General features: G+C 40.3%; 1 protein-coding gene across 1 annotated transcript in view; it reads left to right on the forward strand.

Moving 5' to 3' along the window:
• The window catches only part of LOC126473986 (BTB/POZ domain-containing protein KCTD9), a 42,511-nt gene extending 19,846 nt beyond the window's left edge, over positions 1–22,665 (forward strand). Inside the window, exons 6-8 of the mRNA XM_050101373.1 lie at positions 5,087–5,282; positions 5,428–5,561; positions 21,480–22,665. Of these exons, the coding sequence (XP_049957330.1) occupies positions 5,087–5,282; positions 5,428–5,561; positions 21,480–21,596 (447 nt within the window). The 3' untranslated portion in view covers positions 21,597–22,665. The remainder of the gene's footprint in view (positions 1–5,086; positions 5,283–5,427; positions 5,562–21,479) is intronic.
• The last annotated feature ends 4,195 nt before the right edge of the window (positions 22,666–26,860 follow it).

The following is a 26,860-nucleotide window of genomic DNA, read 5'->3' on the forward strand; positions in this document are numbered from 1 at the left end:
CCTGGGGAGTCATTTGTCATACGTAGTGACTCCCTGAGTGGATTGCAAGCACTCGACCAGTGTTTTTCTCAGGACTCTTTGGTGCACAGCATTCAAGATGCTGTGTTTGCTCTCGCCGAGTGTGGTTGTTCAGCAGTGTTTGTGTGGACCCCAGGCCACATGGGCATTCCAGGAAACGAACGTGTCGATCGGTTGGCCAAGTAGGCCACCACTTCGCTACCCCTGGAGCTTGATCTCGTGGAAAGAGACCTCCGGTCAGCCCTACATTGCAAGGTCCGCGATGTTTGGAGCTCTGAATGGTCTGTCTTGAACATGCCAAATAAGCTCCGCATGGTCAAGTCGTCCACGACCGTATGGAACTTATCCTTGAGGGGCACGCGTAGGGACTCAGTTGTTCTCTGCCGTCTCCAAATTGGACATACGCGGTTGACCCACAGCTATCTCCTTTGTAGTGAGAACCCGCCCCAGTGTCTCTGTGATGCAGGGCTGACAGTGGTCCATCTTCTGATGAACTGCCCTCTTTTAGGCCCCTTGCGGCAGTCCTTTAATTTACCAGCTGCACTTCCTTTAATTCTAGGTGACGATGCCTCTATAGCTGACTCAGTTTTACGTTTTATCCGTGCAGCTGGGTTTTATCACTTCCTCTAGTGTGGCTGCTCTCGCATGATTTCTCAGGCTACAACCACTCCAGTGACTTTTAATTGTGACATGGCTACCAAAATAGTGTCTTTTATGGTAACAAGTTGTGTTGGTACCTCTATCAGTGCTTTCCAGCTGGAGGTTCTGCATTTGTAGTTGAGAGGTTGACCGTTTACCTGATCCATCAACTACTGTAGTCTGTTTTACTCAAGTCAACTATTTGCTCTGCTCCTTTTAAGTGTCCTCTATTTTGTGTTACTGTGGTGTTCATTTTAGCTCTGTACCCCTTGGTGTTCCCTCCCTCTGGGTGCAGAGGCTACGCTTTTACTGTATAGGCCTTTTACAAGTATGCCTGTTTGGAACTGGGGACTGATGACCTTAATGTTTAGCCTCCATCAACCCCAAAACCAACCAATCAATCCCTTGCCACAGGGATATGATCCCTGTGGCAGACCAAGGTGCAAGACTCCCCAATCCACCAACCCAGCACCTCCTAGTCCAGTCGTATCACAGGTTTATCCTACCCCAACAGAGGCCAGGCCACCTGCGTAAGCAGCTATGTCATATACCAACACTGCTGCAACCACTGCACAGCCTTTATTTTGGTTGGCGTAGGTTACCAATCAGCTGTCCACCAGGATGGCGTGACCACTGCCAAACTGTTGTCAAGAACAAAGTTGACCACTTGGTGACACAACATGCAGCTGAGCACAACATGTTCAATTTCAAAGGCTGCTTCACAACCCAGGACCACCACCAGCTCTTCTGAACTACGCAGATGGAAGTTGTTCTTACAACGTACCCTCGGCTCCCATAGTCGTTCTCGCCTCAGTCTCAGGTAACCCACTGTCCCGCATCCTCCACCCAACAATTTGCTCTTCCTTTGTTCTGTCACCCCCTTCCAATTTTCATCGCCTTCAGCGTGTGCCACGTCCCACTGGCTGCTACAATTGTATCAACCTGTATACCTGCTACTGCTCCCTCCTGCATTTGTAGAAGGCAAACCGACCACCTCCCCTCCCTCTGAGCCACCCACGCCCTGTTCGCTTTCCCTGCCTCCCCCTCCCCCTGTCCACCCCGTCTGACACTACTCCCACCACAATCAGTCCACTTCCTGCAAAATATCAATGGCATTGTTGGTCTTGCAGGCACCACGTTGGGGCAGGAGCATGACTGCGCACACATTTTACTCTAGCTTGTTAATGGATAACTCTGAAAGGCACCTCCTTGTGTGCCTATTGATGACCAAAACAGGTCTACATTTCAGTGAGTGGTCTCCTTGAATCCTAAAGTACTTAAAATCTCACACATGTCATGAGAATCAAGATAACAGTGTGTCTGTACATAACTTACTTGTTTCCAAAAAAAATAATTGAGAAAGCATTCTGATATGACAGAATTATACTGGTCATTTCATAACTCTTAATTAGACCACCTAGAAAATAAATAATTTGTTAAAAACATTCTATGTGCCTCACCAGGGAAGTGACGGGTTCTAATGCCAATAAGAGAACTTTCATTTTAAGTGCCATTAATACTGAGACACTAATTTTTATTTCTGCAAAACAGTTTCTCATATCTTCTAAATATTTACTAGTGAAAATAAAATTTAATTCAAGGAAAAAATATTCAGTATTTGCTTCTGTTTCTTATACAGTTGTCCCCTTTGGGTCTGGGGGTTAGAATAGGCCCGAGGTATTCTCGCTTGTCGTAAGAGACCATTAAAATGTGTCTCACACATTTCAGCATTTCAGCCTTAATGTGATGATCCCCTGTAGGGTTTGACCTCCATTTTTCAAAATTTTCCTGAAGAGCGAGGCAATTGGGGAAGGGTGCCTTACATGGTGCATAGTGTCCATCATGCGCTGAGACCTCTCGCATCCTTTGTCGACGTGGATCTGCACTTCTGCTTATTCTCCAGCTGTTGGGCAATGTCACCCTCCTGGGTGCCTTTTCCTCCTTCCTCTGTGCAGTATCGCTTTCACGCTGGCAATGATAATGGACTTCTTAGCTTGTTTGCACCTGATATCCAGCACGGTAGCCAGTCCATTGTGGTGGGGCCGCCATGTACCCTGTTGGTTGTACCCCATGACCACATACAGATCGCTCTGCTGACGCTTGCGCCATTAACTCTCCACGTATGCCGAGGAGAAGATGGCTGTCACCCTGGGGCATCGGGCCTCCAGGCAATGGTCATCCTGCCAGGTGGCCTTTGCTGCAGCAGGGTGGCACCTGTGCGGAGGGCCCCTGGTCGGAGTGGGTGGCATCAGGGCGGATGACATGCCATGAAACATAGTACGTCATCTCTTGCTGGTTGTCAAACACCAGCAGTCTCTAAGCAGTCAAGGTCTAACTTCAATGCTAAGAAATACGACCCCAAATCATTCTCCCCCTGGCCACACCATGGGAGGAACGCCAGGCTAAGGATGGCAGCGAAGCTTATTCACCTCGGTACCTCGTATGTACAAGAGTTGATGGGGAATCTTTCTTGTCAATGAAACCTCAGTTTTTTGTGGAGCATTCAGAGGACAAGTTTGAGGAGGTGGAGGGCATGTCCAAAATGTGGTCAGGGTCAGTCTTGATCAAAACAGCAGCCTCTGCCCAGACACAGGCACTACTTGCTGTGACAAGCTGGGGATGTTTTTTGTTTCCATCACACCCCATAAGAGCTTAAATATGATCCAGGGTATCATATTCACAGGGACCTTCTTTTGCAGTCTGACGGTGAGCTGTGCGCCAATTTAGAGCGGCGAGGTGTCCATTTCATCTGGCGCGTCCACCATGTTCTGAGAGATAATCAGGTTGCCACCGGTGCCTTCATCTTGGCCTTTGAGGGTTACACACTACCCGAGAAGGTCAAGGTGATGGTCTACTGCTGCGATGTAAAGCCATATCCCTTCCCTGATGTGGTGCTATAAGTGCTGGAAGTTCAGCCATATGTCGTCCCGCTGTACTTCCGGCATCACCTGTTGGGATTGTGGATGTCATTCCATTCTTCGGATCAGATGTTGAAATATTTACAGCAGGACTCCCTATACTGTTGAGGAAGAACTGTCTTTTCTAATATTTTCCAGACTCATGTTGTTTTATCAGTTAACTTCTCCAACTTCTTTATTGTTTGTGCTTCTCAAATTTTCTGTTTCAATTTCAAAGATGTTTCGTTGATACAAACAAAAGCATACATGCTTTCTGATTACCCCAAAACTAAACGTAGGAGACCTTAACATATAACTCTTGGAACTTGCTACTGGGCACAAAGAGCATGTGCACTCTGACAGTGAATGTTTTAAAAATGTTCTTTGTGATCTGACGTATGGAACAAGTCTGTAGACATGAAACAGAGCACCAGAACACAATAACACAGAAAATGTATTTTGTGTAAGAATGGCACTTCGAACTATTGACATTTTCAGTCATCATACGTAAGTGACTTTAGCGTGTTTGGTTGTCGAGACAGCAGAACTTTAAATTGTACAGCACTGTGTGAGTAATGCATATACAGGAAGCATAAATGACAGAGAAAGAAAACAAATGAGAGTAAGTTTTGGATTCTGCTGTGTAGATTATTACTGCACCCTATACTACAGGGATGTGATGTAAGTGCTGCATGCATGTTTTGTGACTACAGCGTTGTTGCCTTTTGGGCATGTTAGTGTAGGTCCATACAAGCTATTAAGTGAACATCATCCACTATCATTAGAAGTGGTACTTTTTCAGTTGTATGTGTGTGCAAATTTGAGCTGATGATGTGATCTTTGTAACAGAGTTTATCACCAGCTGAGACTTTGCATGATGAAACTAGATTAGTATGTGTTCAGATGGGCACTAAAATTATTGATTTTGCCTTGCTGCTGTTGGAATTAACTTTTTATGAAAGAAACTACAGGAAAGCATGAAATTCATATATACCAGTTCCCAGATTGAATAATTTTGTTAACGAGATAATTGAAAAAAAGAGCTAGGAAAAGGACATCTAATGCTTTCAATTGATCAATCGCAGCAGTGCACGAAACTGAGTGAGAATATGAACTTACATAATGAAAAGAGATGCTTACATAGTAATGAATAGAGATGTTTACATAGTAATTGTCATAATAAAATAATCCTGAACATTTTTGTGCTGTAATATTATATCTTCACAGAATTTTAAGAAATGAGTTAATTTATTTGGTTGTTGTTAGAATATATATTATCAGAATAGCATGTAGCTATAAGATCAATAGAAACTTAAAAGTTGTAAATGAGAGTTGGGGAAAGTCTATAATAGCACAATGCCAAATGTTGTTGGCATGTGACTTTCTAAATTTGCGAAGTGTGATCGATGGCTTCGTAGTTAAAATACTTTGTCTGGGAAAGGAAAAGTGTTTCCAAAGACTTTAATCATTCCTATAGCTTATTTAAAGAAATGTTTGTAATCAGTGTAATTTTAATGTTTTTACATCCATAGTATGCATGCCTCCATGGTTGTCGGATGCTGGGTGCAAATTTGAGCTGGTGTAGCATGGAGAGGGCAGACCTCAGCCATGCTCAGTTAGATGGTGCTCAGTTGCTTGGTGTCAAAATGCTGTGTGCCCATTTGGAGGGAGCAAGTCTTCGTGGATGTAATTTTGAGGACCCTGCTGGAAGCAGAGCCAACATGGAGGGCAAGTCATGTTCACATATTGCCTATGAATATAAATTCCAGTTTCCTTTAATCACAGCAACATAACATTGACAATTAGTGACACACCATCTTTCTGCTGAGGTAATTGATATATTTTGTTTTCTTCATTTTTTCAATCTTTCCAGGAGTCAATCTAAAAGGAGCCATCCTAGAGGGTAGTAATATGGCTGGTGTAAACCTGAGAGTGGCCACCTTAAAAAATGCCAATTTACAAAACTGTGACTTACGAGCTGCTGTGCTTGCTGGAGCTGATCTAGAGGTTGGTACACAATAGACATTATGATATGCACCGTCACTTTGGCACATGTATGCACACACAGTAATATACACATACAAATCGAAGCCCCCACCACAGTTCCTGTCTGTATGTTCAGGCCAATTTAAGGAACTACTGTAGGGATTTTGATGTGGTTTTCACTGGTAGCTAGACTGATTCATGAGAAAGCAGTGGCACCCAGCTGTAGCTACGCAGTGCTACCTGTGCTAAGCTGTAAAGAGTTGCTAATATAAAATAAAAATGGCAAGAAATACTGAGTTCAAGTGATTGCATTGGACCAAAGTTTTCAGGATGTTGTGTGAGAAAAATGAGAGTTTGCTGGGCTTTGCACAACTGATTTCTGAAATCCATTGTGGTTGGAATGTTGGAGGTCATTATTTCCAAAATGCCTAATTATATTTGAGTGCAGAATACGTTTTGAGATTACACATATATCAATGATATGCTATGGTAGTTTCGTGACTCACTTTTACTAACCTTTCGAAGATGTATGTGCCCTATACACTAGCCACCTTTTTTTATTTTTTTAAAATCTCTTGTGTATGATGGTTAAGGGAGGGGCTAACTCAGATGGAACTTCTCTAGAATATGACAGGGATTCAATAAGGTGGTCAATAGAAGATTTGTGTGTGTGTGTGTGTGTGTGTGTGTGTGTGTTGGCAGATTAATAAAATTCCTGGCCATAATAATGCATAATGTAAGTGAAAGGCAACCACTCTCACAACATACTGACATGTGGAGCACAGAAAACATTCACACTAGCTTTCAAATTCTTGCTCTTTCTCTAGTAAAAGTATGCACATTCACACACACAATCACATACACCCAAACTTCCATGCCGATGGCTATGGTGAGACTGACTGACTGATTGATTATTGAAAGTTGTTGGTTGGGCTGATGGAGGTGTGAAGGGGATATGGATGGCTGCATGAGGTAAGGAAGGAGTAGTTGGATAGAGTGAGGCATGTCTTTCAACTGATGACTCAGCAGCTGCACAGCAAGATGAAAGGAGTTCAGAGGGTAGACCATACAAGAGAAATAGAGAGAAGGGCTCGAGGGAAAGACCAGAAGGAGATAGAGGGAGATGGGGGGGTGGGAGAGAGAAGGGGGTTGTATACAGAGACAGACAGAGAAAGAAAGAAAGAAAGAAAGAAAGAGAGAGAGAGAGAGAGAGAGAGAGAGAGAGAGAGAGCGCTCACATGAGGGGGGGGGGGGGGGCTTGGAGAGGGGTGCGAGTTAGAATTTTGTGAGAAGGCAGCACACGATCTCGCAGGAAGGAGCACTGTGGACAGAAGAGAGAAGGGAATAGCTCAAATGAGGCAGTAGGAAACGGGTTAACAGAGGTTTAGGCAAGGGAGATTGTGGGACCACAGGATATGTTGAAAGAAAAGTCCCGCCTGTGTAGTTCAGAGAAACTATTGCTGGAAGGGAGTATCCAAATGGCTCACGTAGTGAAGCTGCTGTTAGAACTCATTAATGTTGTGGTGCTCAGCATAATAGTCAAATTGCAGTTTGTCAGTTTGTGCAGTTTGTCAGTTTGGCAATGGATGTTCATGTGAGTGAACAGTAGAATATGGTGGGGCATCAGATAGGATGGATGGTAGAACACTATATGGGTACCCACATGGCATCATCCTAGCCAAACTTAATTACGAGCCATTTGGAGAAATCCTACCTGTCCAGTCAACAGCTAAAACCTCTTGTTGGGTTCAGATTCATTGCTGACATTTTCAAGATCTGTATTCATGGCAAGGACAATCTTTGCTTTTTCCTCCATAATCTCAACACTTAATCCCAAATCCACTTCATCTGGCCCTTCTCAACTCAACAAGCTCAATCAACAGCACTTCCTAGATTCTGATCTCCACCTTTCAGGTGGTTTCGTGGATAGATTGTTGATATCAAACACACCAGGCACTGACAGCACTTCCACTTTGACAGTTGTCACCCATTCCATGCCAAAAAGTTTCACCTTTACAGCATTGCCACTTGTGGATGCCACATCTGCAGTGGAAAGCAGGTGGTGTTGAAATATACCAATAACCTTACCAAGGCATTTGACTGACATCCTATTTGACAGACATTATATATTCAGCTCATTCATAAACATATCACCCATGCTATCTCCTCCTCTGATACCAGTAAACCTTCTCCGATCAGAAAGTATTATTACCCTGGCCTTGAAAAGCTCAAACATATCCTCCATCAGAGCTTCAATTACCTCTTGTTGTGACCTGAGATGAGGGAAATTGTACCTAGAATCTGACCCCCATCACCTAAAGTAGTGTTTCACCTCCCACCCAGCTTACAGAGTATCCTTGTCCATCCCTTTTCCAATCATGCGTTCCATGAGTCATTCACTCTTTTGCAGTTGGCCCAGGTACTTGTCCCATATACACACCCACCACCTCCTACAACCATCCAGTGACAGGCATTTCCTACCGTACAAAAGGCAGGATCATTCGTGAAAGCAGCCATGTTATATACCATTTAACTAAAGTTACTGTGCAGCATCCTGTGTGGGCATGATAAACAACTGTCTCCTCACATGATTGGCCACTGCCAAACAGTGGCAGACCGCAAACGACCATCCAGTTGCTGAACCTGCTCTGCATAACAGCATTGATGACTGCAACAGCTTTTTCACTATGCAAGTCATTTGGATACTCCCCTCCAGCAATAGTTTCTCTGAACTACACAGGTGGACATTGACTTTCCAGTATAATCTGTGCTCTCACAACCCCCTGGCCTGAACTTCTGCTAACCTGTTTCCCACTGCCTTATCGTGCCGGTTCCCTTCCCTCTTTTGTACAATGTCCCTGTACAAATTGTATGCCTCCTTTTCCCACCACTCATCATCTACACCCCCCTCCCCCCACCTGCCCTCCCATTTCTTCACCACTCTCTCTTTTTCTCCCCCTCCCAGTCACCATCATCTCCCCTCCCTCTTCTTTACCCCCTCAATCCCCTCCCTCTCTCCCCTTGTCTGTATACCCTTTATATGATCTATTGTCTGAACTCCTTTTGTCTTGCTATGCATCTGTTGAAAAATCAGCCTCACCCTATTCAGCTACCCCCACCTTGCTTTGTGTCTCCTGCCCTCCCCCTCCCCATCACCATCAGCCCAAGCAACCACTTTCAATAATTGAAAATCAGCTGGAGTGTGGGAATGAGCTGTCAGGTGTCTGTGGTGTTGTGTATACGAGGTGCAACAATAAAGTAATGAGTGATTTTCTTTGCAAGATGTGGCAACCCTGCAGGCTTGCGTAGGCACAATATCTTTGACCTTGGTCTAGAAGCTGCTTGTAGTCCAACCGGCACATTGATGCAACTGCTCAGTCATGAGTTGTGCTGTAATAAGTTAACACATGTTTGTGTCTCTCGTCACGGAAATGGAACTGCATAATATTGCACAACAGTATGCCATTTCTTTTTGCATTAAATCGGGTGAAAACACGATGACAACTTATGGTTAGCTTCAGAAGGCTTTTGGAGAAGAGGTTATGTCAAGAGCTCAAGTTTTTCGTTGGCATAAAATGTTTAGTGAAGGCAGAACGAATGTTGAAGATGAAGACGGCAGTGGACGACAATTAACCTCATGGACGGATGTCAACTTGGACAGTGTGCGTGAACTCATATTATCTGATCAAAGATTATCTGTGAAAATGATTGCAGAAGAACTGAGCATCAATCAAGAAACTGAAGATCTTGGTATGAGAAAGATTTGCGCAAAAATGGTCCCCAAAAATCTCGCACAACAACAGCAAGAAACATGGAAAAATATGGCAGCTTATCTGCTAGAGCAAACAGAAATCATTCCATAGTTGTTGAGCCGTGTTATCACTGGTGATGAAAGTTGTTTTTTTTTTTCAGTACAATCCAGAGACAAAACGCCAAAGTTCACAATGGCACTCAAAGGGATCACCCAGACCAGAAAAAGCTCGGATGTCAAAGTCAAAAGTGAAATGCACGCTTGTGTGTTTCTTTGACTCCAAGGGAATTGTTCACAAAGAGTGGGTGCCTCCTGGACAAACAGTTAACCAATATTACTACAAAGAAATTTTAGAAAGACTTCGTAAAAGAGTTCTTTGGGTTCGTGTCAACATTGCTGATAATTGGATTCTGTATCACGATAGTGCACCATCCCATACTGCTGTCAGTACAGCAATTTTTAACCTCAAAACAAATTTCAGTACTACCACATGCACCTTATTCATCAGATATCGCTTCGTGAGACTTTTTTCTATTCCCAAGAGTCAAAACGGCAGTCAAATGACACCATTTTCAAACAACACAAGATGTCCAAAAAACTGTGACGAGGGTCTTGGAGGATATTACAGAAGATGAGTTCCAGAAATGTTTCCATCAGTGGCAGAAGTGCTGGAAAAAGTGTGTGCAGTCAGAAGGGAACTACTTTGAAGGAGAAAACACTAAACTTAACTAAAACGGTAAGCAACATTTTTTTTCTCATCGGTCTCATTACTTTGTCACACCTTGTGCTTATATAGAAAGAGAGCAAGAAGTCTAAAGCTAGAGTGAGTACAGTTTTCTTTTACGTGTTTCTGTGCTTCACATATGTCTGCCTTAGGCGAATGGTTGCCTTTTCCTTATTTCACATATCTTGGTAATTTTGTGTTTCTTACCTATTGTGACAAATATCTCCCACCATTTCCCATAGTCAATCATTTTGGTATACACTTAGATTACCGCGAAAATGTAATTGCCGTGTTTTGGGCTTTAAGCAGTTTTCCATAGCTAGTATTAATTAAGCACTGTTGCTTTCCAGGACTGCTTCCCTGCTCACAAAATACATTAAAAAGTGATTTACCCCACTTAACACATACAGTAGTTCAGGGACACTTCAAACTCTTTAAATTTTTTTGCATGTAAGTTGCTTTGACTTCCTTATGAAGATATATACACTGAAGTGTCAAATACAAAGATATGTAAACAGGCAGAATACAGCAATGCGATCGGCAATGCCAATTTAAGAATACGAGTTTCTGGCGCATTTGTTAGATCAGTTACTGGTGCTGTAATGGCAGGTTATCAAGATTTAAGTGAGTTTGAACATGGTTTTAAAGTCGGTGCACGAGCGTTATCAGGAACCTGGTAAAACATCAAATCGCCAAAATCACTGTGGCCGGAAAAAGATCCTGCAAGAACGGGACTGACGACGTGTGAAGAGAATAGTTCAACAAGACAGAAGTGCAACCCTTCCGCAAATTGCTGCTAATTTCAGTGCTGGGCCATCAACAAGTGTCAGCATGCAAACCATTTAATGGTACATCATCTATATGGGCTTTCGAAGCCTAAGGCCCACTTGTGTACCCGTGATTACTGCACGGCATGAAGCTTCACATCTCATCTGGGCCCTTCAACACTTACATTGGACTGTTGATGACTGGAAACATGTTGCCTGGTTGGATGAGTGTCGTTTCAGATTGTATCAATCGGATGGATGTGTATGGGTGTGGAGTCACAACCTTATGAAAAGTGGACCGTGCATGTCAGCAGGGGACCACTCTAGCTGGTGGGGGCTCCGTAATGGTGTAGTGGTGTGCAGTTGGAGTGATATGGGACCCCTGATACATCTAGAAATGACTCTGACGGGTGATACATGCATAAGTACCCTGTCTGGTCACCTGCATCCATTCATGTCCATTGTGCATTTAGATGGACTTCGGCAATTCCAGCTGGACAATGCGTCACTCCAAACATCCAGAATTGCTACAGAGTTGTTCCGAGAACACTATTCTGAGTTTAAACACTTCCTCTGGCCACCAAACTCCCCAGACATGAACATAATTGAGCATATCTGGGATGCCTTGCAGTGTGCTGTTCAGAAGGGATCACCACCCCCTCGTATGCTTAGGGATTTATGGACAGCCCTGCAGGATTTGTGGTGTTAATTCCCTCCAGCACTACTCCATACATTCGTCGAGTCCATGTCATATCGTGTTGCGGCACTAATGGTGCCCACAGGGGCCCTACACAATATTAGGCAGATATACCAATTTCCCAAAAGCATTTTAGATCTTTTGATTCTTTTGTTTATTATACTGTCCATCCAGTCAATGTATTCTACTAACTTACTTAACAAAAACCCAACTGTATTTGCTGTTAATACTGCTAATTTTCTTTTCAATGTGTTGTTGATAAATTATTTTAGCCTTGCTATTTGTATAGTGTAGTTACAGTGGAGCACTTTAATCTCTACATACACAGAGTATATCAAAAGGTACATTGTAAGGTGTGATGACTGGTAGATAAGTACCGTGTGCACATATTCTGCTAATATACATATATTTGAAAATGTTACGTTTGCGTGCTAGCGTATCTGAAATATGGAAGAGGATGTAGGCAGTCCTAACAAAACAATTTAGGCAAGGAATAAAGAAGGAAATTTAAATGGCTCCAATAAACTTAGAAAATGTGGCCACTTCAGTGACACCTTCGACAACAGATTGATCAGATGTGGGGTTCCAATAGCATGACCTGCTTGCTCACTGGACATTGACACCATTAGAGTTTAATTTATGAACATTGTCTCCTTTACTCCTTGCACAGTTTGTGTCGTCCAAACTACCTATTGCCTCCTCTGCTTTGAGGTGGTAGCATGCAAATGAAATGTTTTTAGTATGTAAGTCCATTAGCACAATCTGCCCACACGGTAACAATCTATATAGCAGCTACCATGCCTGGTAACATACCTTTTGATACACCCTGTCTTCTAGATTTGCTTATTTTGTCTGCATGTACCCTGTTCTCAAAACTTTCTCATTCTTTCTTACCTAGCTGTCATTTCTTTATCTGTAGTGGAGTATTGATTTTGTTAAAACCACTTTAACTTGTCTCTCATTTTTGCTCTTTGGAATCCCCTTTTGTCTTTGATTTGTTGCATTGTCATTTTCAGTCTTCATGGACTACTTTGAACCAATTGTCCTTGATTTTATTTTTACAAAGTAACGGAGTTGCTATTTGAGTAGTCTGGATTCTGATAATACATTGTGTGTGTTATGATTCATTTACTCAGTAGTTAACTGTGTTAGGCAACTGTTGTAGAGTACATCTGTTTCATAATTGTCATTGATAATTCTTCTCTCTAGTTTCTGCAGTTTACCTGTTACTGCTTTGATATTCACTTTAGTTTTACACTAGCATAAATTGCATCAAGAGATTTCTTTGTATATGTTGGTGAAATGATTTGTTGTGATTATTTCGATTTGATTGTTCTTAATTTTATTGATGCTATCTCATTTGAGGTCACTCAAGAGTTCCCCAAGGCATTTAAACTTGCGTACATACTGAAGGAAGGGTATTCAGTCACTTATCACTAACGTTGCTAAACCCAGATTAACATGGCAACTCAGAGATGATATGAGACAAGGCAAGGAAAAAGATGAACTTACTTATAACATTGATTTTTTTTATTATTTAGTCAGATGACAGAAGTTTCAAACTTCATTGTTGGCATCATTTACATCTTTGTGAAAGAAATTGGGTCTTAGTTGTGCTTTTATGTTTTCTAGTTGTTCAGTCTAGTGATTTGCATCTTCCACTTTACTTGTAAGTAATGCAAAATCATCTGCAAATGCAAGGTGCTTATATTTTATACTTCTACTAATCTTGATGTTTGGTTGACAAGTTTTTCCCTTCCTCCACGTCTTTTTCCAATACATAGTACAACCGTTTGTCCATCGCCCGGATGAAGTTCAGTTTGGAAAGGAAATGATTCAGACAATTGACCTGTAAATTTAATTCCTGGTATAATAATCTTCGGTGTGATTCCAATGAGATTTACAGGTTTTTCATACACACCAAACTCCTGAAGGGCTTTCAGTAATGATTCCCATTGGTACTGCCAAATGCTTTTGAAATAAACAAAACTTATTACTAGGTGCTTGTTTTGAACTCTGGTATTTCGTGATTGTGAAGACAGAAAATTTGATGCAAGTTGATGAAACCCACTCTTGTTATTCTGAAACAGTACTGATTCAGATAAATTTGTTCCTGAATTCTGTGAATAACATTGGATCAGATAGAATGTAGGGATAGCCTCTGATAATTATTTGGATCCGATCAGTGAGCAAGTGAACTGCTTTGATTACTTTATTGTAAATTGATGTTAGTGTTATTATATACACTAAACTCATTCCAGCCTTCAGTAGTCTGACATCGCAAAAAACTGACCTACATCCGAAATGGCATTCAATGAGCATTTATCATGTGCAAATATGTTTTTAGAGAATTACAGTATTAACCCTTTGCACTCCGTAAGGCAGACACAGGACGGCTCCGCGCGCTCTTATTCAAATTGCCGCCGCCTGGACGGCTGTGCACTGCAGAGATTTGCACGGATCTCTTTGTGGAAAAAAATTGGGGTATACATTAAAACAAAATTTGTGCTTTCATTCATATATTTATGTAAGCTTTTACAGTACAAAACATTCCATTGTGTGGTATTTTTTGAAACACTCTTCAGGGTAGAGAGCTGGGTATCGCTAGCATGTTTCGCAGTAATACACAGTTTCACGCTTGCCACCTTTCTTTTTCTCTGTCTGAGCACACTGCTCAATCCTTATGCTTGTTCTCAGGAAGCTTGTTGATAATGTGCAACTTTCCATTCAAGCGTACCTCGTCATCAGAAGTTGAACGACGTCCTTGTTTCTGTCCTTGAGTTCTTTCTTCGGCAACTAATACTCTTATAACACTTTTACGGAATGCTTTGTGAGACAGTATTGTCAAGTTGTTTTTCTCACTGTGGTTCTTGTGTAGTAAATAACTGTTTACAAGTCCTACCTCCAACAGCCAGAAGTATAGTTTTCACCACCACTTGAGACTTTTCATTAGAAAACCGTAACTGGAAATAAAACGGTCAGATCGATCAACTCCACCCATCTTTGAAGTATAATCAATAATCACATTTGGTTTCTTTATTTCTTCCCTTCCTTTCTGTTTCTCCTTTCTATAAGTGACACTGAGTTATTGGCTTTTGTAGAAAGCATGAGAACCGTTTGTTTATCTTGCCATGCCAGAACCATCATTTTGTTGTTGCGGAGGAATTTTATTTCATGCTTCCTTAGACGCAGAGCTCCTTTCTTGAACACAGCTGGAAGGTTTTTGCGATTGGCCTGAATCGTTCCTGTGAGATGCATGTTCTGCTTCAACAGCTCATCAGCTAATGCAACACTTGTATAAAAACGGTCAGTGTACAAATGATACCCTGATTGCCCTGTCGCATTTATTATATTAGCTAGCAGCTGAAGAACTATTCTCTCAGAAAAATTCAAGCGTGGACAAATCAATGACTCAGTTGTTACAGCGCCAAAATAGGGTATCAAACTGCAGAATAACCATTAGATGAATCCAAAATTACATAAACTCTGAGTCTCCATTTTGTTGGTGTTTGAGGATTGTACATTTTGAATAATATACAACCCTTGAACAATACTGTAGATTCATCAGCAGCTAAATACTGATATGGTCGATAAATTTCGAGAAACGTGCCAGACAAGTAATTCAGTACATTTGTCACTTTACTCAGACGTGACTCAGACATGACTGTTGACATGTGTAGCACTTGTCGGATTAGAAACATGAAGTGCCCAGAAAATTTGCATAAATCGTCGGTGACTAAAACAGTCTGGAAAGAAGTTGGATGATTGTAACCCTTCTCTTGAAGAAGAAGAAGAAGAAGGAAAAAAAAAAAGGTCCTGCAAGTTCTTACACTTTTGTAATGCCATATTCAGTAGCACACCATGGAAGCGTTTCATTTCTTCCATGGTAACATTTCTCCACTCCCACCATGCAGAATGTTGTGGAAGTGGTGTCACTTTACGTATTTTTGATGTAGCATACCTATTCGTTTCATCTGCTGTTTGTTGAAATAGGTTATCTGTAAAAATTAATTGAAAGAATCCGACGGGCGATGATGGAACAGAACTACTTTCTTTTATAAAACCACACTTTGATTCGTCAAAAGGAAAATCTGTAAAGTCAGTGTCCGTGTTGTTCCACATTCGCCACGAATCCTCTGCTGAATCACTAGAAACATGCACATTGTCACTGTTTTCTTCGTCATTGTCACTCGAATTGTTTTGAAATGAATCACTATCATAATCAAAATCATTTTCACTCTCGTTTTCACTTAGAGATTGTTCTAAAAGATCTAAAATCTCTTCCTCAGACAGGACTGTATGTGAAGAACTAGCCATTTCGAGCACATGGACTTGAATGTAATAATTACAATCTTTGACTTAACACAGCTGCCACTGTTCGACACTGAGTTAACACTGGTTCTCCTAGATGGCAACACACTGCAGCAATAACGCCTAGTAGACTCAAATTACGTCTGAGACCTTCGAAAAGTCGCGTCGAATGAGGCTCGACATCGGAGCGAAAAACAAATTTCGCAATGTGGAGTAGCACTCGACATTGGAGTGGAAAGGGTTAAACAATGCTATACATATTTGAAATTGTGGAATTCTTTACAGTTCAGTATCATGTCTTCTAAAAGGAAACGTGTTATGTCACAGTTCAGTTTTAGGTAAATTGAACAGAGGTTCTTCACAGAAAGTCATTACTGCCAAGTACAGTGTTCGACAAGTAACTATTTATGACACATAAAAGAAAGACGATGTCAGATAGAATGCAACCCAAATGGATAATGATGGAAAGGTTATGGGAAGGAGTGAGGATGAAGAACTAGACATAGTTGTTTTGAGATGGTTGTATGGTTGATACAACAAAGCAGTAAAGTAATTGCAATCAGTGGCCCAGCCATAAAGGAAAAAAAAAGCAGCTGCATTTAGCAGTAGTAATGTGTTTCAACGAGCAAGGCTTGGCTGTCAAAATGGAAAAGACAATATGATGTTCAGCAACTGACAGTTACTGGGGAATGTAACTCAATTACTGAAAAAGATGCATGTGATTTTGTGAACAAGGTCCAGAAGATAATACAGACACAAGATTGAACTGCTGATGTTTTGTACAATGCAGATGAAACCAGACAAGGTGCTGCCTTCAGAAACATTAGCTGCCAAAATGAGAAGGGAGCTTGTGGGTACAAGCAACAGAGACAGTATGTAACATTATTGGTGTGTTTTAACACAAATGGGAGTCATGTATCTTTCAATTTAATAAAGTATATCCCCTGTGTTTAAAACATATTCAGACACTTAATAATCTGGCACCCATATGTACAAGGAATGGCTGGATTAGTGAGACTAGTGTATAGTGGTGTCTTCGTTTCTTGGCTTAGGGTCAGACTGTAGATACTGTTTGCAGTTGAGTAATATTTTGAAGCATTTAACAATTTTCACTTCTCATCACAGGCATAGATGGAGTTTGAGACTTATAATATGTAAATTTTTGTGATAGTCTCTTGTTTTATGCTGATTCAGTGCTTAGTCTAAAACTATGAGAATTTGACAGTGGAAAATCTAGGATGGAATGTAACAAAGTTATGAAAAGGAAAATTGCTGCTCAGCATATAGCGGAGATGCTGGGTTGCAGATAGGCACAGCAAAAAGACTGTCACAAATAAAGCTTTTGGCCAATAAGACCTTTGTCAACGTCAAAAATAGGCGACACACACACACACACACACACACACACACACACACACACACACACACACACACACGACTGTCGTCTCAGGCAACTAAGGCCACACTGTGATCCACAGCACTAGTGCACGTTGGGAGTGGCGACTGGGTGTGGTTAAGGAGGAGGATGGGGCAGGGAGGGGGTGGGATAGTAGGGTAGGGGGGGGGGGGGCAGACAGTGAAGTGCTGCAGGTTAGATGGAGGGCAAGAGAGAGGTGGGGAGGGGGTGGTGGGATGTGAATTAGTTGAAAGAACTAAAAAGACTTGGTGCAATGGTGGAATGAGGGCTGTGTAGGGCTAGAATGAGAACAGGGAAGGGGCTGTATGGGTGAGGACAAATACTAACGAAGTTTGAAGCCAGGAGGGTTACGGAAATGTAGCATATATTGCAGGCCAAGTTCCCATCTGCACAATTCAGAAAAGGTGGTGTTGGTGGGAAGGATCCATATGGTACAAGCTGTGAAACAGTTATTGAAATGAACGATGTCTTGTTGGGCAGGGTGCTCAGCAACAGGGTGCTCTACTTGTTTTTTTGGACACAGTTTGTCGGTGGCCATTTATGCGGTTATACAGCTTGCTGGTTGTCATGCCCACAGGAATGCAGCACAGTGGTTTCACCTTAACTTTTAGATCATGACTGGTTTTACAGGTAGCCCTGCCTTTGATGGGATAGGTGATGTTTGTAACTGGACTAGAGTAGGTGATGGTGGGAGGATGTATAGGACAGGTCTTGCATGTAGGTCTATTACATGTGTATCGGCCATGAGGTAAGGGTTTTGGAGAAGGGGTTGCGTAAGGATGGACAAGTATTTTGTGTAGGTTTGGTGGATGGTGTGTAGGTTTGGCGGATGGCAGAATTCCACTGTGGGAGGGATGGGAAGGGTAGTGGGCTGGAAAGGTAGTCGAAACCATGCGGAGAACGTAATTCAGTTGGTCCAGTTGGATGGTACTGAGTTACGAGGGGATGCTCCTGTGGCTGTACGGTGAGACTTTGGGAGGTGGTGGGAAACTGAAAAAATAAGACACAGGAGATTTGTTTTTGTACAGGGTTGGGAGGATAATTATGGTCTGTGAAGGCTTCAGTGAGACCCTAGGTATATTTCAAGAGGGACCACTCAACACCTCAGATGTGATGATGATGGGTGGCTATGCTGTATGGAAAGGACTTCTTGGTATGGAATGGGTGGCAGCTGTCGAAGTGGAGGTATTGCTGGTGGTTAGTAGGTTTGATATGGACAGAGGTACTGATGTAGCCATCTTTGACGTGGTGGTCAGCATCTAGGAAGGTGGCTTGTTGGGTTGAGTAGGAACAGGTGAAGCAAATGGGGGAGAAGTTGTTGATGTTCTGGAGGATTGTAGATAGGGTGTCCTCACCGTTGACGCAGATTGCAAAGGTGTCATCAGTGAATCTGAACCAGGTGAGGGTTTTAGGGTTCTGGGTGTTTCGGCAAGATTCTTATAGATGTCCCATGAATTGGTTGGCATAGGATGGTGTCATACAGGTGCCCATATGAGAATTTGATGTTGTTGATTCCATCTAATTCTTATTTGTTTGGCTGCTGTGTGTTAGTTATTCCCTGGATTTTTCCATTTTCCTCTGTTCGTCATTTAACCCTGCTTTGTGCATTGTTGCAATTGCCTTGACACACAATCTTGGTGCCACGAGGCATGTTTCTTCTCTGTTTAATAGGAGCAGTTTCTTGAGCTGTCAATTTCAGTTTATTAGTTACCACCCTCAGTTTATACCTTAGCCACTTCAGATTAAGGAAAAACCTTAAATAAAATCTTAATAACAGCTTTTCAAGAACTTTAGAACACTCATCTGGTTCCAGTTGAATTAGGAGGACATTGTCATTGCAAAATACTTCCTGGAAAAAGAGTAATGAAGATTATCTCTTAATTCAGAGTGGTATTCCTCGTCCATAATAACATAGTAGATTCAGTAGTGGACTTCACCTCAGACTGTTAGTGTGACGGCTTCATAAAACAAAAAAAGAACAAAACATATGCATTGATAAAAACTGAAAGGGTAGAGAAGAAATGGAAAACCTTGGGAAGCTGTTCAGCAAAATGATATCAAACATCTGCGTGACATATTAAAATCTGACTAAGAGATTTCAATGCAGAAGTAGGATGAGAGAGTTGATATCGCACAGGGGTAGGACCGTGTTGATGTGTGGTGTGGCCGTACAACATTACACTACATTTTTAGCTGTACCAGATTATGCTACATTTTGATGACTTAATACACAAACAAATGTATAAAATATCAGTTACCATGCTATTTGCCTGACGATGAAGTTTTGTACTTTGAAATCAGTCACAAAAGTTATATATGTAATTTCTCAAGTCAACATACCTTCTTCTCAACACACGCTAATAATATGGGGATGTGTGCTGTATCTTTAAAAAGGTTTTTAACAGGCTTTTGACATTGCATACCGACTTTGCGCCAAAACTTACTATTTGTGGAAAAATTTTTCATAAGATACTTTTAACTGTCACAGGCAAGGGGGCATCATAAATGCTCAACTTCATACCTGTATGTTACTACCTTATTAATCACGAATAAGAGGCTCCCTTTTCATATTATCTTATTACATATACCATTTTTATATTTAAAGTACTTATTAACGGGATAATTTGTATACAGCATTGTCGTAGATAACCTTGACCACTTGCAGTAGCCCATTATCTCTGCCCATTGTACAAGTTAACCTTCCTAAATGAATATGTTTTCCAGAATGACACTCATTGATCACTGTTGCCTTGAATTATGATTTACCTATTGCGACTAAGGCCTAATGTGCATATAACAGATACGAAGTGTAATTAAAAACTCAAAATAATTAGAGGCTATTGTGGTCGTTGTGATACACCATGTAAAAACTGAACACTACATTCTAACCAATACATTTCACATCTATTTACTTATTTGTATTTCTCATTAAACTTCTCTTCAGCAACATGTAAATGTAAATGTTATCGTTGAAAATTAGAAATTACAAGCAATTGAAGACAGTCAAATATTGTCATAAGCAGTAAATTATATTTCTTTAATTCTTTCATTTTGTTTTTTTATATGCTCATTAATTGTCAACTTTTATCAACAACAGGTTGGTGTAAATACTACGGTCATTTTCAAAGATGTCCTTATTCACACAACTACCCTTATCTAAACTACCACACTTATTCCAAATACTGTCATTTAAAACTATAAAAGTGTGAAAGTTTTGCATAGGCTCCTGGTAATCAGTAAATACAGTTTATTGGAAGTAGAATAAGTAGCTTTTATTTATTCTAATGAGACTAGAAATTTTCTCTTAAAACAATAGGACTGTGGCAGGCTAATAAATTGAGAGTAGGGTGGTCAGGGTCCCTACTGACATATGAGAGTTCCTGAAAATCATTAATCAGGCTTAGGTGAAAGAATATTGATAGTTGTGGGCTAGGGTAATTTGGGTGCTGCGATTAGGGCGGTGGTGGTGCACAGTTGTTTCTGAACCTACACCTCCCTACTATGTGAAGTAATTTGTTTTTAGAATCTCAACTACCTCCACTACTTCTTATTTGGACATAGTAAATTACAAATCTTTAAGGTTCAAAGATAGATTAGTGGAGTTGGAAGAAGAGTTACATCAGTAGTTTATCATGTGTGTGGTGAAAAAATGAAGAGAAAATAGAATTAAAAATCAGGATATTTGTCTTATTACAGAGAATCAAAGCAAGGAGGAAATTCTCATTCAATAGTATGTCACTATTTGGGGGGGAAATAGAGTAGTAAGTTAAAGGGCATGGTCATTTGTATGAAGTAGGGAAAAAAAAAACTAGTGTTGCATTGTAGAAAATGTAGAACAGTTTGTTTTTGTTTACCAGAGAGTCTGAACAAACGTGGTGAGTAACTGCAAATGCTGAATATTATTGTAATGTTAAGAACCATAGTTCATGTAGTCATCTGTGATAAGCCCACTCATCCTAACATCAGACAGTTACAATTAAAACTTCACTTCAGGTGGCTGCCAACAGTTAAAATTTAATGATTTTTATTGTGAACAGATGATCATTTAGTCCTCCCACCATCTACTTAAAAGTAAAACATGACAGTCCAATGTATCTTAACCCTTTGAAAGGACTGCAATAAATGGTTCTTGGAAGTTCATATTTTCTGACACTCATTGCACATTGTAGAGAGTTCCCGATGAATGTGTACACTGAGTACACATTCTTTATGCAGTTTGAGTACTCAAGGGTATGAAAATGTTGTAAACATTGTTTTTCTTTGTCCATACAGAACTGTGACCTCTCTGGAAGTGATCTCCATGAAGCTAATTTGCGGGGAGCAAATTTGAAGGATGCAGCCTTTGAGCTTATGTTAACACCATTACATATGTCACAAACTATACGCTAGAGCATCACTGTGCTGCTATTGTAGTGGAAAAATATTAACGTGTAACAGTGGAAACAAGTGTGCAGTCAGTTGTATAATATGATTACTTTTTCAGAGGCATGAGCATCTTTGTTAAGTTTTTTTTGGTATAATTGTATATTTGTTGAAAGATGTTAATAGATGGTGTGTATTTACTTTTGAAATTGCAACCTTTGTACAGCAGAAACATTTTAATGTTATCACTGGAGATATTTATTTGTAAATATTTTAATATTTAGTGGCCTCAGAGTGAAAGAAAATTGTACAGTGTAACTGTAATGCAGAGTATGCATTATGAAGGAAGTGTCACCAAATTTTGTTACCATTTTTACAACTAGCTGCAAATGCATTATTAAATAGTACAAGCTGATATATAATATTATTTTTAGAGTCTGAATATACAAGGAATTTGATTTCTTGTTATATACTGAAACATGTGTTCATATATCATGCTAATAAGAGCATGATCTCATTATGTAAGAAGCATATACAAATATGCAGTTACTTACAGTTAATTCTTCCCTATCTAATGTGATAGTTTTGCGGGTCTGATTATACTGGTGGCTGTGAATAAGTGACACAATTATGGTATCTTAATAATCCCCAGTCACTTATTTTTAATGCTGTCATACTGAATACTCCAGTTGTTTCTGTCTTCTGAATATGCTGTTTTGTATATGCTTTCTTATATATGTTCAGTGCAATATAGTGTATATCTTACAGAATCTGATTTTTGTATTTTGATTAAATTATTAGTGTTTAAAAGCCAAAGCCATCTAAATAACTATTGTAATAACAGCTTAAAAGTAGGAAAAATATTGAAAGATACTTCGTAGCATATCAGAATCTTATTAGGTATGCATGTGAAATGAGTGTGAATATGCATCCCTCAATAGTTGACATCCAGATTCTGTTAACGAAAATAGGACTTTGAAGACTAATCTGAAATCCCTGATGTAAGATTAATGGCGCCTGCTTTTCAAAAATGTCAATAGAAAATTCTGTGCATATGTTTTGTTGCAAATATAACAATACTGAGATTGTTCTTTCAGTAGGCTGTTTTTAATAACACAAACCTTGTTAAACAATTTTCGTAAGTGGCAGCGGTATAATTTGGTGCATATTTAAAAACAAGAGTTCCTCTTGTTTATATTTTACTCAGTAATTTGTTTGGAAGTGAATTTGGTCAAAATATCAGGCTAACTGCTGAGGATCTACGTGACTGAGCCCCTCATTTGTACGTGACATATCTGTTCCTATGCCACAGTTAATATATACATGATTCAGTACATCAGGACTGCAATTTAGGTGAAGTAGTTATGTTTAGTTATGTTTGATAGAGCAAATAAATGTCATTTGCCATGTGGACAAATCTTTATTGGTAGTACTTTTCCTGACATTCTTCACCATAAGTATTTGAACAGGAATTCTTTCACTGCTTTCAGTTTTTTATAGTATAATAATAGGCCCCCTTTTGACTGTGGGTCATGTGCTCCCTTTTCTTCATCGGTCAGTTGTTAGTCGGTACACTCTCTTCCATAACTCAAGTTTGTATCACAAAAAGGAAAACTCTCTTGAGGAAACTAAAGTTATGAAACAAATGGTTCACCAGTAACTTAACTTTAAAGGGCAAAATATAGAGTACTGATGATGGCCAAACACAAAGCTAGGGGGAAAAAATTTCTACCTTTTGAAACAATTGTCTCCTTCCTCAGGAAGGAAAGAGTGATGAATTGGCAAAGGCTGGAGTAGAAGGGAGGTCACTTGGACCCCAGGATGAGGGGGGGACCCATCTGTTACGATATTAGGGGATACAAGATAAAGACAGAGAAGTAAGATAGCAAGAGGTAAAAGTGCTGTGGATACTCAAATGTTGTACAGTTGAAACTGAGAGAGGGTTTCCAATGTCCAGATTGAAAGTATCTTTTGGCAGGAAGAGAGAAGACTAGCTCTAATCAAGACTTAAATACACTGCTAAAAGTGCTGCAAAAGTCTTCTGAATTATAAAAAAGGAAAAAATTGTGTACTACGCCTATAAAAAAATTGAAGAGCAAAGCATATGCTGTTTGGAGCATTATTAGACATGATATAAATGCAGTCTGTCAGAAAAAAACCTTATATTCATCTCCCTGGTGACTGATGAGACATGTGGCCTTAAATTCAAATAATTGGGTATTAAATTAAATGAATAATTCCTAACAGTTGCAGAAAATACAACAATAGAAAATGAACCATCACAAGTAGATCCATTTTAGGTATACACTACATTACAACGTTGTTTAACTAAACTGCTGGTGGGGAGGGGGGGGGGGGGGGGGGGAGTAATTTTGGATGACAGTTTTTTTGGTTAAGCCGTGAACATCTGAAATCTGCTGCTACAATTTTTTGTATTATACATGTTTTGGAAAATTTTTAAGGTCAAATAAATTCAAAAACCTCTTTCTAGGTTAAGCTTTCTGCACACTACACTAGAATAGCTTTGTGTCCCCTCCCAATCTCCGCAATTTTCTTGTCAGACCCTATGCTGCTTCTGCACCCATCTCCATAAGCTATGGCTGCTACCCCTGTGACCTTCCCCTCTGCAAGATTTGCCCTCCTACCACCACCTATAATAGCCCTGTAACTGGCAGAACATATACTTTCTTCCCCGAGACATCAGTTTCTCATAACTCTGCAGGTGGGAACTAGCACTACAACATGTCCTTGGTTCTTGACACTCACCTGGCCTTAATTTACGTTAATTTCTTCCGTCTCAACTTTTATTTACTGTAACTACTCTTTGCTTCACTCTGTTTTAGTTTTATACATCTTTCATTGTCTTTCCTGTCTTTTTCACTGCCCCCTCCCACCTCTCACCTCTGTTATGTACAATGCACTTCAAGCTTCTCACTGTTATTAACTCATTTTTGATATCTTAGTAGTAATCTTTGTTTTGAATATTACCCTATCTTCCACTTTAAGCTCTTAGGTTTTCAAATCTCGCCCGATGCAGTCCCCAACAATCAGTCTTTCCTTCTTATTATGCACGGTAAGTCTCCCCACCCATGGTTCTGGGTGACTTTCCCAAAATCTACCTCTTTTTTCCTAGACCTCTCCAGTCCTTTTCCTTCACCCTTCCCCTTCAGCCCTTGAAGGAGCCACGAAAGCTTGTCAATCGCAACAGTCTTTCATGTGTGTGTTACGCCACCGCTTGGTGAGTACATTTTGTATCTATCCAATTAAATAATTTTATCAATAATTGATTGTTTCCATTGTTACATATATATTCACATATACACAATATAAGCACTCACATATATATATGTAAATATTGTATATTTACAACGAAATATTATATTCTCAGGTATGTGGCCACTGCTATTCCTGCTGGACGTTGCGGTGCCAAATTATTCTGTCTCTCCTTTTGTTTGATTTTAATTTTGTGTATTACATTATGTTGCATCTTACAGGGGTAAATAATAAGAATTTCAGATGAATATCATTGAATTCCAACAACATAACAATACAAGTTTGATTTTAAATCATACTCTGTAACATTGCCTAAGAGAGATGAATAATAACATGAAGTTAATCCAGTGGTGAGATTTTCTATCAGTGTGAATTATACAAAATGTATTATTTGTGTTCTGTGGTGTGACTACATAAAGAAATGGTAAATTAGTTTGTAACTGTCCACTATTCTTTGCTATATTATATCAATTGCTTTTGGTTATTATAACTTTTGCTAACAGTTACAAACACGTTATATCTTATATCGCTACACTTGAAAAATATGCAGTGGATTTATTTGGCATGATAAAATATTTTTGCCAAGCTGCTCTAGAATGACACACACAAAAGGTAACTGTTTGAATATTTTATAGTCAGATCAGACCTAACCCACCAGGAATCTTATGAAAATTAATTATTTGCTTTGAAATTTTATATGAAATTCGGAGTGCAGTCTTTGCTCATCTTTGCCAATGTCTAGCTAAAAATTCACAATGAAATAAAATATTGTCTCCCGCATCTGCTAATTTTACTGAAAGAGAAATGGATTAATGTTATTTCCTGTTAATACTTTACTTTCTTCTGCAGTGTAGGCAGGCTGCTGAAATATTTAATTTCTATGCTCATAGCGGTGGCAGCTTCCACTAACCATTGTCAATCTCTGCGTCAAAAAAAGCTAAATTTGCTGAAAAAGTAGATACTATAGTTGGGCAAGCTGTCTACAAAATTAATAGTGCACTTCGTCATATATGATTATATTCTAAATGTAAGTTTCTTATGATACACACCTTTTTACAGAATCTTGCCACTATCGGTGGCTAAACGTTTCAGCGGGCAAAACACAGCTACTATAGGTAAAGATGTAGCGCTACATGCGCCTGCACTCATCAGCAAGTAAAGAACAGAAAAATTATTACCCTTAATTCCAACAAACTGTCCATTCGCATGAATGGACACAGGCAGACAGTGTTTGTTGGTAATGAGGATCACCCTGTGGCTAAACATGCCTTGGTGCAGGCCAGCACATCTTGGCACAGTGTTACACTGTCCGGGTTATCTGGATACTTCCCACTAACACCAACCTATCCGAACTCTGGAGATGGGAACTTGCTCTTCAATATATCCTCTCTTCCCGTTATCCACCAGGCCTCAATCTCCGCTAATTTCAAGTTGCAGCCACTCATACCTCACCTGTCATTCAACAACATCTTTGCCTCTGCACTTCCGCCTCGACTGACATCTCTGCCCAAACTCTTTGCCTTTTAATATGTCTACTTGTGTCTGTGTGTGTGTGTGTGTGTGTGTGCGTGTGTGCGCGTGTGCGCGTGTGCGCGTGTGCGCGTGTGCGCGTGTGCGCGTGTGCCCGTGTGCGCGTGTGCGCGTGTGCGCGTGTGCGCGTGTATACCCGTCCTTTTTTCCCCCTAAGGTAAGTCTTTCTGCTCCCGGGATTGGAATGACTCCTTACCCTCTCCTTTAAAACCCACATCCTTTCGTCTTTCCCTCTCCTTCCCTCTTTCCTGACGAAGCAACCGTTGATTGCAAAAGCTAGAATTTTATGTGTATATTTGTGTTTGTTTGTCTATCGACGTGCCAGCGCTTTCGTTTGGTAAGTCACATCATCTTTGTCTTTAGATATATTTTTCCCACGTGGAATGTTTCCCTCTATTATATTCATATCATTAATTTGAACCCAACAATTACGTTTGTTATTGTCACTGTTGCATTTCGAAATCTTTTCTGTCGTCTTATTTTCTCTT

This window comes from Schistocerca serialis, chromosome 4 (genome assembly GCF_023864345.2).
Source record: "Schistocerca serialis cubense isolate TAMUIC-IGC-003099 chromosome 4, iqSchSeri2.2, whole genome shotgun sequence".
In the NCBI taxonomy this organism is placed as follows: domain Eukaryota; kingdom Metazoa; phylum Arthropoda; class Insecta; order Orthoptera; family Acrididae; genus Schistocerca; species Schistocerca serialis.